At 40.3% G+C, this 15,837-nt stretch overlaps 1 protein-coding gene and 1 long non-coding RNA gene across 2 annotated transcripts; one reads left to right on the top strand and one right to left on the bottom strand.

The window, feature by feature from the left end:
• Positions 1 to 420: 420 nt before the first annotated feature.
• Positions 421 to 1,555, top strand: LOC113031499 (uncharacterized). Its single transcript, XR_003273745.2, has 4 exons — positions 421 to 519; positions 593 to 651; positions 717 to 818; positions 906 to 1,555. It is a non-coding gene; the product is annotated as an uncharacterized LOC113031499 (long non-coding RNA).
• mtf1 (metal-regulatory transcription factor 1) lies at positions 1,042 to 15,683 on the bottom strand. The gene is made up of 11 exons (XM_026183624.2): positions 15,583 to 15,683; positions 13,838 to 14,365; positions 10,507 to 10,745; positions 9,014 to 9,145; positions 8,684 to 8,757; positions 7,040 to 7,173; positions 6,476 to 6,553; positions 6,199 to 6,301; positions 5,477 to 6,114; positions 5,162 to 5,231; positions 1,042 to 4,496 (listed from the first exon to the last, which is right to left on the bottom strand). The coding sequence occupies exons 2-11, from the start codon at positions 14,300 to 14,302 to the stop codon at positions 4,012 to 4,014; spliced, it is 2,418 nt and encodes an 805-aa protein (XP_026039409.2). The 5' UTR covers positions 14,303 to 14,365; positions 15,583 to 15,683; the 3' UTR covers positions 1,042 to 4,011.
• Between the last annotated feature and the right edge of the window lie 154 nt (positions 15,684 to 15,837).

Below are 15,837 nucleotides of genomic sequence, written 5' to 3' on the forward strand. Positions count from 1 at the left end.
TGCATTCTTTAGCTCATTTTTTTTTTACCTTTTGCAAATAAATAAAAATTATGAGCCTGGTTATATCAAAAATAAAAATTTAAAATAAAATGCATCACGTTTACGGAAAAAGAGGAAAAACAGCAGTGAATAAAAATGTTTTAATACGAGACACTTTCATTGGGAAAAAACAAACCTGTCTTTTTTTTTTTTGCTATTTATAGGGGGAAAAAAACAACAAAAACCCCAAACAGATTATTAACTTCAAGTGAATTTCTCAGAACTTTGAGTAGTTAAGTCAAAAATGGGAAACTATACCCCGAAATATACCCTTTCACTTATTGGTGCCTTTTTTGTCCTCCCCCAGTGGTAGAAACATATGTCCAGAGTGGCCTGGGCAGTTCTTTCCCTCGTCATTCACTAATTAGTAAAATATAAATCACCTGAGCACACCTGCTTAAAAACACCAAATGCCCTTCCTCTATGAAACACGCTGAGCTTGCAAGACAAATGTGTATTTGATCATGGCCTCGGAAACTGGTAAGGTCGCCTGCTGCCCTCCAGCTTTCATGTTATCAGCGGGTTTGTCCAGGTATGTTTTGAACACTTGCAGGTTGCGCAGAGGATTTGCCGTCTGGGTGCGTTGATGAGGCAGGCTCCGAGACTAGACAGGTGAGTCACAGCATGACATTTTAGCCTGATGGTGCTAGGCATTTTAACCAACACGTCCTCCGCAGGCTCTACAGGACATCGAGGACAGACTGTTGGACCTGTCTGAAAAAATAGCCCTGTGCAAAAAGATCGAGAATGACTTGAAGGACTTGCGTCATGCCCTAAAAGTGAGTTTTCTTCTGGTCTCTGAATTCTACTACAAATGGTTATTGTTTTTTTTTTTTTTTTTTAATGATACTGGTTAAATGTTACAGAGGAAATCCCCCCAGGATGTGTCCGCACCACTCCAGAAATGAAGAGAAGAGGAAGACCCCTCCCACCTGCTGATTGCTATCTAACTAAATGAATGAATTCTATTAAAGTAACACAAAATGCTTCACCAAGCAAACATTTCAGTGACAAGGATAAGGTTTTATTAGTATTATATTGCTCTCAATTCAGAAAGTTACTCATATTTATATGAAACGCATAAGCAAACAGTTTCACATTATACATTCTTTAAAAAATACAAATTCTTAACATTTCCTCACTCTTTGGGTGTCAAGACATTCCTTTGGAAGCATGTCGTTTTCCTCTTTCTCCCTGCCCCAGCTCTTCCTGGAAAATATAGCCTGTTTGGTGGAAAATGTTGATGGCAGAAATTCCAAAGAATCTACACTTGTGAACAATCTGCTTCCAAACAAATGTCGCCACAATTGATTTGCTGACACTACAGACTGATGTAAATATTAGCCACGTGAACTTGGCCGACAAAGGCAAAATTTCTCTGTTTAATGAAAGAAACCAATAATTCACATGTTAAACTGAAGCGTGCGAAATGATGAAACTGGATGGAATTCTAAACATATTTAAGCTTAAAATGGAAAATATCTGATTAAAATAACAAAACTGCCAAATACTTAAACATGCAAATCCAGCTGATATTAAACCAATTACAGAGGCCATAGGGTGGCTGTGAAACAGTACTTCATGGATTCACTACAGTCCAGATTCACACCATTCAATGCAAAATATACAGGAGCACTGTAGCTCAAAGCTATATTGCAGCAAATATTACTTAATGGGAGGCATAAGTAACCATTTAATCTTTGAGTCGGTAACTGAACTTGTAAATACCACACTTAAAATTGCATAGTTGGGTTCACCAATGATCTGTATGAAAATGTATAATGGTGAATAGGTACGACTCCCGGTGGTATTTTTTTTTTCTTTGTGGGAATTATTTTAATATCCACTGGAGTCAATGTCAGATTTGGATGCTCCAGACATCTAATTAATATTGTATTATGGGAGGAAATTTGCCTTGTGGCTCCTATAAATTTCCTAAATCACACCAGAGGAGCCAGATTAAAACTTTACTTTTTTTTATTTTTATTTTTTTAAAGATTGATTCTGCAAATTGGAAATTAAAAGCAGAATCATAATGTCTGCATCTGTTATATAGCTGAGTTTAATTTCTTTTTTTAAGTCAATGCTGAAATATTATAGTATTATATTGGTAAAGCCCATTCGACTTTCCCAATATCACAACTGGAAAATCTCCATGCTTTTGCCTTGGTGTGATCTGCTGCTGGAATGGCTGCCTGAGAGTCGGTGAATGTGAAAACAGAGTGTCAACAAGCCGATTACTAAAGCAGAGGCTATCAAGGCAAGGAGGCTTACAGAACAATTAATGTTGTAAGGCCAAGAAGCTCTACTGTCATTTACAGGGCATAATGCCTTTACTCTATCATCATTGCATTGTGTCCCATGCGAAACAATACTGTTAAATTATACTCTGAGCCAGAGGCTATGCATTACATATATTTTCTTACAATGTGGACTATACAGAAACCCAGCGGCTTGTATAACTATTCAACTAAAACACAGCAAAAACATCTTCTGCATAAACGTGACGGGGAGAAGAATGAACAGAGTATACATTAGGTTCAAACTCAGAGTTAGCAATTCAAAAGTCTATACAAAAATACAAATTCTAGAATAATCTACAAGTTTTTCAAAGATGTTTACACTAAAATGTACCATATTTACATTGTCACCAGGACACCATCTTTTAAATGCTACTTTACAGCAGGTTTATACAAAAACTCTGTAGTGGTGCCGCAAATCAGCCTAACCGATATGCAGAACCAACTTTACAAGTTAGTGTGCAATAAACAGGGAAGAGTGCAGCAAAAACGTAGGGCTACTGCGAGTGTGGGCCGTCCGGCAAGGAAAATGCATGTCTGAGAAAATTGTGGGAACCAGGAACAGTTATGACTTGATGCATCCCTGAGAGGGTCACAACCCTAAAGAAGATGGGATGTTGACAGTAGTTCCTTATAGTTTAGTTGTGGGCAAGTTTTTGCAAACAAGCAGATCCTAGAGGATATTTTGCTTGACTGTGCAGTCTACTACACGTGCCTCGTTTTTACAATACTTACGTTCTTATGAAGGTAAAACAATTCAGTAACAAAAAAGCAGCTCAACTTAAAAAAAACATGTGATTGGAATAAATTAATAGATTATTTCTGCTATCTCAAAGATGATAGTATCATTATATTGAAAGAATCAGGCATTTAAATAAATTAACATATACAATTTTAAGTTAGTTTAAGTTATAGGCAACTTATTGACGTTATGTCGCTTAAAGAGACAGGCAGATCTGATCACAGGTTCTCAAAAAAGTAAAAAAGAATCATCACATTATCTGGACCGCACTAGTCTTCATAGAAAACAAACAAAATACTGAGGAAATCACTTCATATTACAAGACAGCCACGTGGGAAGCTGTGTGACCAAGCTCTTTAAATTTTTGCTGGGAGCAATGCTTGATTAAAATTGTAGCAAAATCCTCTCATATACAGTGCATTATGGTTATTTGCATACCAGCCTAAAGAATTTGTTAGGACCTGTAGTACAGTACGAGGATACAGTACAAGGACAGACGAGTTTTGTTTTCCTGCTAAGGTGTGTGACCTTCAAGCCAGGACAATGAAACTCTAAATTATCAGTGCTTGGACAACACTTGGTCATTTCAATCAATTCAGAGTGAGGATTATTATAAAGAGTTTATCTTTTCAACAAAGGATCTACTGCCTTTTCCCTGCATTAATTAGCGTTTAAGTTGCTAAAACTCAACTACTGCAATGAGACTCAACAGAAAAGTTACACATACTTTGTATATATACCATACCTGTCCCAGTGCCATACAAAGCAGAATGCACTGCAGGTACTGGGGGGTTTCAATGCACACGCTATATAGGGTGAAAGAAGAGGCATAACTTCGGAGAGTGACTCGAGGTGTGGGTGGAATCGACGCTTGTGGGCGAGTGGGTGCAACAGACAAACATGTGGTGCCAGACTCCAAAGGCAGCTCTTTTAAGGATTGCCATCAGTAGCCATGCTGAAGTCATCTGCGACCAGCAGCAGAGCCTCAATGTTGGCGGCTGTCTCAGGGCTCTGCAGGGACAGGAAGTCTGAGACGTCCATACTGGCTAACCCGTCAGATGAGGGTGGGTTGGCGGCAGTGCCGCTCACTATTGTGGAGAAAGTCTGAGCTGTGGAGGAGGAAGAAGAAGAAGAAGAAGAAGAGGGGGCCTCCAGTGTCACCTCACCCACCTTGGAGGAAGACTTGGGGGGGCAGCATGAGGAAGATGAAGTTGCTGAATGGTGCTGAGGCTCTGATAGTGGCGGGGGAGGGGGCTCTGGTGGCTGCTGATGTGATGGGGCTGAAACGATGGAGGAGGCACTCTTTGCACTCTTGTCTTTAGCAGAGTCCCTGCAGGCACACTGACACTGGCAGGATTCCTCCTGTTTGATGATGATGACTGGCAGGCTGAGGCCGATCTGCTGGACTGAGTTACCTACAACAGAAACATTACGTTTGATTAGGCCAATGCAAAGAAATTAGTCAAAACCACAGTGGTGTCTGCAAAAGTAGGCTGTCTGATTGTACCCTGTCAATATTTACAGATGGAAACATTACAATAGATTAGGTGACCACATGTTCCTATCAGCAACATGAACTGTAAACGTTGATGAAAACACCATCATCTGGTAGACCTGGCAGTGGTTCTTTTAAGGACCATAAGAGCTGTAAATTCACCAGCAATCACTAACAAATCAAAAATCTTTGACTTCAACTTGCTAATTAGAGCCCCCCCCCCCCCCCCATTTTCTGTTTTGTCAATTTATATTAATATATTTGGGGAATTCTTAATAAAAAAAAAAAAAAAAAGAGTTCAGGGAATCTTACTTTTTTCCTCCCCATTTCATAAATGTTACATTTAATTAGGTGGAAAAAAGATTTAGCAAAAATGAAAGATGGTTACTATCAAGCCTCAGCCTGAGATTGCCATTTCCTTCCTCAAACTTCGCGTTTGTATTACCAAATACTTTTCCTAGTAACTATTGCATACTATTTAACTAATCATCATTAACCCAAGTATTTTAGTGGCAAAACAAATGTATGATTTCCTTAGTCTTTGGCCAATGTCAACAGCACAAGATTGGTTTCACGGTGGCTTACCAGCATTGCCTCCCACTGGTATGGCTGTAGTGAAGAAAACCTTTTCCACTTTTGGAGCTCCTTGATGTGGCTGTGAATAAACAAAAACACCAAAGTTCAAAAGGGTTAACAATAAATATCAGTATCCTCAAGATGATTACACCATGTTCTTTTTTTTGGGGTTTTTTTTTTTTTTAGACTGTATCAAAAAGGGATGGACTGTGTATGAATTAAAAGCCATACTTTCCCTAATGTTTCATAGTTTGTTTGTGCTACCTTGTTTTCTTGTGAACAAGATGAAGAGGAGAACAGATTCTGTGTGGGATCATTACTCACTGCTTGCTCTGGGTTCTGCTGGCTGTTGGTGGCACTGCTAAGGATCCATTGGAGATTCTGGTCAGACATGACCAAGCTGGGCTGCAGCAGGTTCTGTGTGGGTGCTATGGTGATAGTGGCAGGGGTGGTTGCCAGACCAGGGCCAGAGTTTGGACCAGGATTATTGGCCAAAGGCACAGGTTGAGCCACAGGTGCTGGAGCATCTGTTGTGGTAGCTGCAACAACAGCAGGACCTGGTGCTGTGGCAGTCAGTGCAGGGGCAGGAGCAGGCGTAGCAATGGGTGGTGGTAGTGGAGTGGTCTGGGTAGTACTATCTTGCTGTAGAAATGTTGGTGGCAGTGCCACATATTGCTGGGGGGTGACGTGGTTTTGTGGCTGGACAGAAGCCTGTGGCACGTCTGAGATCTGCTGCATGAAAGCAGGAGGCTGTGTTGTGCTAACATTTGCAGTGATGGAGGCAGGGGTGGAGGTCTGGGAGGAAGAGCTCTGATTGAGCTGGGAAGAAGCCTCCATGACTGCAGCGTTTTGTGAACAAGAAGATGAGGAGGTAGGATTGACAGAGAAAGAGATGAGAGAGGAGGCTTCTGTCACTCCCGGTTGGGTGGGAGTGTCCAAGCCGAAGCGCTCAGCAAGGTTCTCTGGTCAAGGGGGAAAAAAAACTTCTCAGAACAAGAACTTTAAGAAAACCCAAACAGGTCGATTTTTAAATGAAATATTCTTACCGCTGGGATGAGCATCATCTTGGCTGATGCTATTTTCAGGACTCTGGAACATAAGCTCAAAGATTTTCACAGGGGTGGCATTGTTGAGGTCCAAATTTTGAGCCTGCAATAAAATTTAAATGAACAAAAGCCTTTAACCTTGACATTTTAATACAGTGAATATAAAAACTGAAGACTGAAAATATCTTTTAACTGACATCTCACTGATCATCCTGACAGCTCCTCTACTGTGTTAATACAGTCTGTTTGACAAAGGTGAAATAAAGTTCAAACTCACATTATGGATGTTCTCTCGTAGTTCTGAGTCTGTAGAGATGAGGCTCAAGTCACTGAGGCACAGCGAGTGATTTGCATCCTGCAATTAAGAGATCGAAAGGTCCCTGATTAAAGTAGCCACCCCAAGTGCTGAGTCGTGGAAATGAAAGCTACTGTAAAAAATAGGTAAAAATCTAGGCTTTACCATACAAGGTAGTCCATTACATAATGACATAATTAACAACTATTCCTTTAAAGAAAGAACAATGTAATCTATTTGGTCTATAAACATTTGCCATTAAAAACACAGGCCACTGCACAAGTGGAAAAGTTAAATACTTTACTTTTATGGTGACATGCTCTGTAGAAAGTCAATGTACCATGTAGTAATACCTGTGATATGAGATGTTATAACACAACTGTTTATTATGTGAAAAGCAACAAAAGAGCACTTTACTTCAGAACACAGCATACAGTAAATGGCACGAGGAGCACAGTGTTATGTAGCCCTGAGGCTGTCCATGGAGAACACGATGACTGTGCCAAGTGTGCCCACACTCTGACAAGACGCTGTGCTGTGACTCACTTCAGAGAGTGGATGGGTGAGAGAGACGCTGAAGGACTGTCCTTTGTCGTGGCCCCGAATGTGACTCTTCAAGCTGTACTGGCTGCTAAAAGTCTTCTCACAGCCATCACTAGGACAGTTGAATGGCTTCTCCCCTACAGAATGAGCAGAGACAAAGGCAGAAAATACAGACTGAGACTGATTCGTTTATTTATTATTCTTTACTATTTATATCTTTCCTGGCAGGAAAAAGTAACCTAATTCAAAGTTGCAGCTTTATTAATAAAATGATGACTTTTCAGTGACAAAAAAATGCAGCCGTATGGGTTTTAAAAAGTCAGCTTTACTCTTGTCACAATAATATAAAATTTTCAAGGGACCAGCATGGCTGTTTCCTGCTCTTACTCTAGCGTTGCAGACTTACACACGCTATAGCTATGTACTGTCACCAGGGGGCAGTGTTAGAAATATGTGAAACAACTCTTAATATGAGCTAGTCTTCTTTGTGTTCGCAGAATTCTTGGTTCTTAAGCTAAGTCGCTGCAGAGACAACAGAAGTCAAAACATACAAAACTGTTTGTAGTAAAGCAAAACCAAACGTTAAAAATAATGAAAACTGTCCTGTTTTCAACCTTGAGGCAACTGTGGCTCAGGAGGTAGTAGGGGGCGTCTTTCAAGGGGAAGGTTAGTGGTTTGCTCCCTAGCTTCATTCTAAAGTGTCCTTGGGTAAGATATGGTGTGTGTGATGATTAGAAAAGGTGTAGGTTAGGTATAGAATAAAGCTCTTGTATGTGACTGGGTGAAGGAAGCTTATAGTTAAAAGTGCTTTGAGTGGTCAGTTAAGCAGAATTGATGGGCCAGCAGGGCGAGCACCTTCGTAGTCGGGGTGGCCCGTCTCTCTGCAGAGAGCTCTGTTTTTAGATGGACGCAGTGTACAAAGTCTGTGATAAAAATCTGTGGGCTATTCTTGCTTGTGCTGCTGTTGGTGCATCAGCCAGGCATGAAGTTATAACAGCTGAAGTGAAACCAAGTACAGAAGAAATGTCTGTGCTTTTCATGGTGTATTTTTGATCTTCGATATTTTTTTTTTTTTTGTGGTTCTCTTGTTTCCAGTAAAGTCCCCTTTTCAGCCAATTAGCAAACAGTAGAAGTACTTCCTCTCCACACCCTTTACAAAGTGTTACATTGGTACTTAAATAGCACTTTATGGGGCTACTGATTGGGTAATGGTAAATTACCCAATCAGTATTCTACCTATGCAGTGTCATCACTGTTAAGCTACATGCTTTTGTTTTTTCCTCAGTCTGAATATGCAAAATCCAGCCAAATGGACACAGTACAATGAATCCTGTAGCTGGATTTTAATATCCTGATACAGCTTGTTCTTGTACATGTAATTGTTTCTTTTTCAACAACACAAAGCATAAGCCAGTTCAAGTCATTCCTTGTTCAGCTGAACATGATCTACTATATTGATATATAAGGGGAAAAAACCCCACCAAATACATGGGAAGCTAGTATTTGTCTGTGTGTTTGACAGCTGGCATGTAGGAAAGGTGTTCACCTGCCCTAAACAAGCATGCAATCATTAGAGCAAAGAGCTAAATAAATACATCTTTGTTGAAGCTTCCCTAGATAATTGAGGTGAACCAGAACACTGTATACCTGTGTGAGTCCGTACATGTGTTTTTAGGTGATGACTTGCAGCAAAGGCTTTTCCACAACCATCATGATCACACCTGAAAGCAAAAACATAAAAAAAACAAAAAAACAGTGTGAGATCAAATGTAAACAAAGTGAAAAACATTCAAGGCTGGATTTCATCATCCTTCTAGATTAAAGTCATGACCCATTGCCCCCCTGTGTCGTTATATGAAGAAAAATGGATAGTTGACATGGATAAGTAAAATTTAAATACCCTTAAAGTTTTGTACAGCAGTTCCTTCACCTTAACTGGGAGAAAATTAAACCTGCTGTGAAAAAGGAAATGCTCACCGGAATGGCTTCTCCCCAGTGTGTGTGCGAATGTGCTTCCTCAGGTCACTGAGGGTGGTAAAGTACTTTGTGCATCCCTCTGATTCACAGTTGAAAGTCTTGCCTGTGTGAAGTCTCTGGTGTGCTTTTAGCCTGCAGAGAAAATAGTGTTTCATTAAACCACAATGGGAAAATATGAGCGGGACAAAGTAAACGCAGTGGCATTCAGCAGCATGTGCTATCATTTCATTTAAAAAAATCTTTCAAAAAAAAAGAAAGAGATGAGTCAGACGGGAAATGGGGCTATTAATAGAATTTTAAACTCAATCACGATTTTTGGCTTCTCACATTTAAATGAACATGGTCTAGTGATACTAAAAATGCATGCTCTGCAAACTGAATGGAAAGCAAAAGCAAACCAAGCCCTTCCTAAAAAAAACAGCACCTGACCACGTGCCTGCATCAGTCAATCACAGCTGTGCCCTGGACAACACAGCGTGCAGTGCTGGACTGATCTGGACGAGTAACACCACATCAAAAGACCAGATATACAGCAAAAATCAAAAAATGTCTGGCACAGGAGAACATGAAGAGCTTGTCCCTTAAAGTGGATCATCATCAGTTGTTTGGAAATACTTTGGATTCAGTGCAAGAGATTTTATCCAAGAACAAATCATATACGAAAATTAAGTGTCTAATAAACACATATTTTTGGGTAAACGTTGGAGGGAAAGAGAGAGAATACTTTGAGTGTTTTTGGCATCCATCGTGCTGATACAATAAATGGAACGAAAGATTTTTTTGTTCGAGGAGATGCACTAAGATCAGGTAAATGGTGAATAAACGCTTACTTGTCTGCAAACATGTCTTAATAACCAAGAATGTAGCACAACGTAAAAAGGAAAGCAGTGCTCTGTTAATTCTATTTTCTGTTAAGTTTTGGTGCATTTTTTTTTTAATCATACTTCTTATCTTTTCCAAGAAACGCATGGCGTTTCAGTGAATGAGGAAGACCAGTTTTATTTTGCTGCAAAGATTGATTATGCGAAGCAAACCATGACGAACCACTAATGTGATCCACAATGTAAAGTTAGATCAGGAATCTCAACAGCTCTAAGCCCTGTGTAGCTTACGATGATGGCACAGCAGCATCAAGCCACAGACACATGACATTGCTACTGAAACAGTGCAAACTGGATACTTGGATGCCCTTTGATTTGTACATCTGATATATCTTGTGGTCAAACAAGAGACCTGACGGAATGACTGAAATATGTTCCTCTTTTAATCAAGTCCCGAGTCGCTTGAGTCATTTTTTGGTGTCAAAACATCTACTGCATCACGCTTTGTGTACTGCCCCCAACACTTAGGTCTAATTATCTTAACCTACTTTTGATCAAGTCTAACAAAACTGAAATGGAACCTACAGTGATGATAAAGGTGACTTCATATAAACTTCAAGTTTCCACAGCAATGTAAAGACAGCGACATGAAAGACAACAAAAAAGGCTCACCTGTACAACGTGTTGAACGCCTTTTCACAGCCCTGTACGTCACACTCGAATGGCTTCTCCTTGGTGTGAACACGGACGTGGATCTTAAGGCTGTAAGAGGTGAGAAAGGCCTTTCCACAGCCTTGCTGATTACACACAAATGTGTACTCGCCCCGATGCGTTTTCTGGTGTGTCCGCAAGTTTCCTGCTGTGCTGTACGTCCTTGTGCAGCCTTCGAACATGCACTGGTACCGCTTTACCTGAAAGTGAAAGAATAAAAATGGTAAGTGGAATTAAAACATAGTGAAATAATGCTGGTGCTAAGAAAAGGATTGCATCAAATCTCTTTAAAAAAATCTGTTAATCTGCGTTTTAACTTTATTTAACAACACCATTTCAACAAGACAGGGAGAAATTAGTAAATCCAGCTCAGAAATAATAATAACCTGCCCTGCCATTGAATGAGGTGACAGTCTGACTCAGGGTGGCCTTTTGGATAGGATTTGAACTTAATGACTCAACCTCCCATCAGTACACAAAGCGGGTGAGCATTAAGGACATCAGTGATGACTAACCCTCAATTCTCTTTCACAGCACCGATGTCCATTGCAGTGGGGCAGTCTCCTGCTCTGCTCTCACACAAATATCCTGGGGGCACTGTGAATAAAAGCAGCCCAGTCTCTATTCTATAGTGTATTGAACACAAAACCAGGAGGAGAAAACTTGTGGCTGGCCTCCTCAACAAGAGACTCTCCTTCCTCTGCTGCTATTACCTCATTTACTAAATTAAATCCTCTTAGTATTCTTGTAAAAACGAATTGTAGCCCAATTTAAATCAAAGCAAGGCAAGTGAGAATATTAGATGCATCAGAGAAAACTCAGCATGAACCTTGCAGTGTTTGCAGAACTCCACGACACCCAGTATCACAACTGTGATACAGTGAAAGTTACACACAGCTGACTTAGCTTTCGGTGCTTCTGACAAGCGCTAATCTGAGCGATGGTAGTCTGAAACCATTCAGTCTGGTTATTAGTGTGTGGCAGGGATCATTTGTTAAGCAAATATCTACGCAAACCCACAGCAGAACCCTGCTAAAGCTGGCAGCTCAGATCTGCATTTATCTCCCACACCATTGTGATTCTACCACACTGTGAATATGATCATTGCGAGGGAGCACTTTATGCTCCAGCTTCCCACACGCATAGTGGAAGAGACCACTCCATTACAAATTGGTTTATGAAAGAGGAGTGCTTAGCGTGGCCAACAAATATTGGACAAACCATCCACACCCCAGTGCACGCGTTCCGCGGGGATTCATATTTCATATTTGCTTTGTTTAACATATTACAAAGACCTGCATGCACATGACTATTTATGATTCCAGGCCTGCAGAAGAGTGTGGCACCACTTTATATTGTACTGTTGTGCAATATAAATTTAAATTCATTTCTCAGAAGTGGCTTGAAGTCATACACATACAGACACACACAATAAAAGATCCCGGTATGCTTCTATACTGCTGCAAGAAATATATAGTTGTCTTTTAATTCAGAGGGTTGCTCAAAATCTTTTTCTTTAGATATTTGTTATTATTGCAGTTGGTAAAGGGGTTAAAAACTGAGCGGACACTGCTAACAAATAAAATCAAACCTTGACTTAACTTCACCTTTCAAACCAAACTGGCTACAAAAGCAGCAAAGTTTCTGCCAATAATATTCAGAAATAATAAGGCATTTGCTCCAGCACCACACCCATCTAATGATAACAAAATCTAAATTTACTAGTATATTAATCTTCAATACATAATATGATTTTAAAATATGAAAATACCATGATCAAGACAATATAGTCATAATGCTTTACTCTGAAAAGTTTGCAGTCAATTTTAAGTGTAATTCTATTGTTCTATAAAACTTTTAAACCCAATAAAGTCTTGGTGCTGTGTAAAATGAACAAAAACTTTTGTGTAACTTCTATTGAACACAATAAACTTACTAAATGTTTAAGCAGACATTTTACCATTTCATAAAAACATTAGGATGGGGGCAACAAAACCGCTTTCAACACTTTGCAGTGAATCAGATGAACTGTTAAAAAAAGGCCAATACCATGATTGGATATAAGAAGAGGATCGTAGAGAGGCAGTGTTAGAAGTAAGCTGCCTCTCTTTTACGGAAGGGGCTCACCAATTTACAAAAGAATCTACATTTACAACTTGTGGAACAATTTCAGAATATTGTTCCTCAAAAGATTCTGAGAATCTGCAGAAATCTCTGTGTGCAAGGGATAAGGCCAAAAATCACTGGATGGGCTCAGGAACACTTTTAGAAATCTGTGTCTGTGAACACAGTTAACTGTTCAGGTCGTGTTGCATCCTCATTTTTCCTGCAACCTCTAAAGAGGAAAGGGACCAACGTGCTTGTTATCAGCACTCGGTTCAAAAGCCTGCATCTCTGATTGTGTGGGTCATACATTAGAGCCTATGAAATTAACAGCTTGCACATCTGCAAAGACAATGCTGAAAGGTCTATACAGGCTTTAGAGCAACATATGCTTTACCCAGATGATGTCTTTTTTGTGAAAGTCCTTAAATATTTCAGTAAGACAATGCTACTGCATCTGTTGCATGGCTTTGAAGTGGAAGAGTCCTAGTGGTGAACTGACCTGCCCGGAGTCCAGACCTTTCATCAATTAAAAATATACAGCTGTTGTGAGCTACAATCCTGTATCAGACAAGAATCTGGCAACATTTCTCTCACAAATGTCCCACAACTGTGCTCCTCAGATGTTTATAGACTACTGTTAAAAGAAAGGATCATAATAGTGATAAAGATGGCTCTGTAGGCTATATATCATCTAAATCAACTGATTAAACACAGGAAAGAGAACCATGTTTTTCCCCAATGTGCCTCCCTACCTTTTATGTTAGGTACCTACTGGTTAACAAGTGCAAACTTCCTATCAGATGGTTTTACTATGCTGCTCATCTCTGCTAATTAAGATAGGTTACTGCTGAAGGCAACAGAATGGCAACTTCTGCATAGTTGCTGAGAAGATCCTTTAAAAGAACTTGAAGCACAGTGACATATTTTCAACTGCACACCATTTTTCACCAGGACAAACTAGATTTTAAAAAAAAAAGATCACTATATTATTAGAGGATAAAATCATAAAATCTTTAAACCATCTGCTCTTCTGCAATTTGTTGTAATAACTGAAACAGCTTAGACAAGCAATCACTGCAATCTGTCATACATGTGCACTACCTTAGAGCCAATCAGAGGAGCCTCTGATGACCAAACAAGCATATGTCTTGTAACAGCTGGACAAGATGCACTTATTTTTGCTCACCTCTCTCTGCTTGGTCTCTGGGCACTCAGAGTGCAAGGTGAGCGTAGCCCCCTCGATGTTGCGTGGCATTGGGGTGGACCCTGGATTTATTGTGAACTGGATCTGGTCAGGAGAAATTGTGTGGTGCACATAACCCTGCGACATCCCATCTGGGTCTGTCATAAAGGCCAGCGATCCCTCCTCCTCATCTCCATCACCTTCTCCCTCTGTTAGGAAGGTGACTCCATCTTCATCCCCTCCACAGTGACCCTCCTCTTCTCCCTCCTCATCCAGTCGTATTGGGTCCCGCTCAATGAGGACCGTGGTGCGGTCATAGACCCGACCAGAGGATGACGAAGGTTCAGCAATTAGGTCACCGTCTTTGCCAAAGTGGATCTTGTCATCTTCTTCGTCATCCCGCTCCAGCTGATCCACCTCCACCTCAAAGTACATAGGCACCTCCGTATGAGGGCCATTCTCACTCATGGTCTCTGATGCCTCTCCTTCCTTGGCAAGAAGGACTGCACTCTCACACGTTAATGTTTCACCCTGAAAAAGAAAGAAGCTACTTCACTTACGCTCTTAGGTTGTATAGCTCAGCTGAATTATTACAAATTGTAATTGGAAAAAAGCAAACACTGTTGAGCAGAAACTCATAGTTTCTCATAGCTGAGCCCAATATAAAGACTGAATATATTTATCAGCGTTTAGTGATTCAGCAGCAGATCTGACTAGGGCTGCCCAGTTAAACTATATCAGCTGTCACTATGTAGCCCCACGCTGACAGACAGGAACATTTGGCAACAAATAACTACAGAGCCACAGCTATGTGTGCTTTTGGCAGAATAAGGTTTTTTTTGACTACATTAAATGCCCGTTTTAAACATGTTCACCCCCTAATGTAGCGGACCTGCGGGTGTCAGTCAAAAGCAGCGAATTTTTTTCTTCAACATGTCAGACTGAAATCACCGCAAGTAGTTACTTAGTAAGAGACATAAACACTGTTCACAGAAACTAAAGCTACACATCGCGATCTGGAACTTTCTTACTCCAGTGACAGATGTCATGAGATAGCTGGTGCTTAGCCCTAGCTACTCGGTGACTTCTAATCAATCAAAATTCATCAGGTTACCTCTAAAGGAAAACGTTAAATGCTGCGTATGAAAGCTGTCACTTCAAACCGACGGTGACAGTTAACTTTTACATGGCTGCGCACACAATGCCGCGCAGTTTCCAAACATAAGCGTGACCTTATAGGCACTCAGTGGCTGCAAGGTTAACCTTTAGCTGACTGAACAATATCGTTCTCACAACTTAATGTCACAGTACTGAGGTTGTTAGCTTTACGATGCTAGCATTCTGGTGGATATCTGATCTCATATCATGATTACATCGTCTCCAGCCTGATACGTCGCTGGTTAGCTGCTGTAAATTAATCTTAGGCTGCTTATTTTGCATCTGCCGTTACATATCTTTAGAGTGTTTTTCTCTTCAGCTCGTAAGCCACAGAAAGCTAAATGGGAACTAGTTAGCCAGAGGCTAGGCTAGGTAAGTCAGCTGCCACTTATTTCTCTACACATTCATAGCTTCGCTGGATAGCAACACTTTAGCTCGTCGCTAAGCTAAGGGGCTAACGATAAACGTTTATTGTGGAGATTACTTATCGTTCCTGCAAAGATGGTCAGTTTCATTTTACCCGGTGATAAAGTGGCAAACTGAGGTTTAAGTGGATCGACTAGAAGGAAATGACATTAAAATAAATTTACCTCTGAATTTTAATCCTTATTCCGATGCTTTGGATGTTGACCACTTTCTTCCTATCCCCTCCCTAGAAAGCCATACGTCACAGGCTCGCAGCCATTCGTGATGAATTATGGGAAATAATGTATAACTAACGCTAAATAACAATGTTAAAAAATTCCATAAGATGATTGTAGGGAAGGGGTTTTGCTTTTATATTTAGAGTTAATTTATTTTAGCAAATAATACAATTTTCATTAGAAAAAAAATTACTACCAACA

Source organism: Astatotilapia calliptera, chromosome 11 (assembly GCF_964374335.1).
Source record: "Astatotilapia calliptera chromosome 11, fAstCal68.1, whole genome shotgun sequence".
Lineage (NCBI taxonomy): Eukaryota > Metazoa > Chordata > Actinopteri > Cichliformes > Cichlidae > Astatotilapia > Astatotilapia calliptera.